This window comes from Myotis brandtii, unplaced genomic scaffold, assembly GCF_000412655.1.
Source record: "Myotis brandtii unplaced genomic scaffold, ASM41265v1 scaffold952, whole genome shotgun sequence".
Lineage (NCBI taxonomy): Eukaryota > Metazoa > Chordata > Mammalia > Chiroptera > Vespertilionidae > Myotis > Myotis brandtii.
Window position 1 is genome coordinate 250,411 of NW_005371930.1, and position 398 is coordinate 250,808.

At 70.6% G+C, this 398-nt stretch overlaps 1 protein-coding gene across 1 annotated transcript in view; it reads right to left on the bottom strand.

The window, feature by feature from the left end:
- The window catches only part of GRAMD4 (GRAM domain containing 4), a 58,453-nt gene that overhangs the window by 8,129 nt on the left and 49,926 nt on the right, over positions 1 to 398 (bottom strand). Inside the window, exon 6 of the mRNA XM_014533161.1 lies at positions 293 to 384. Coding sequence (XP_014388647.1) covers positions 293 to 384 — 92 coding nt within the window. The remainder of the gene's footprint in view (positions 1 to 292; positions 385 to 398) is intronic.

Sequence of the window (398 nt, forward strand, 5' to 3'; positions counted from 1 at the left end):
CCCAGGCCCCGGACCCAGGGGAGGGACCCCAGGCTCCACAGGCAGACCAGGCCACTGCCGTCTCCTCTGCCCACCGGGAAGCAGAGCGGAGCACGGCAGGTCCTTCGCAGGAGGCTCCGCAGGCGGCCGTGGGACACACCTTCCCTGATCCTCCCAGCCACCCCCGCCGGGCGGCATCACCGTGCCCACTTCACAGGTGGGCAAGCTGAGGCTGAGCTGTCCCCGCGCTGTCCTGCACACCGGGGTCCCGTGGAAGACCCGGGAGGGCGCCCCGTCCGCGAGGAGCACTCACGGTGAAGGCGATGGCGGACGTGTAGACGGAGTGCCAGTCGGACAAGGCAGACAGGTTCTTCACGAAGCTGGTGACCGGCTTGGCGCCGCGCTCTGGGGACGGAGAC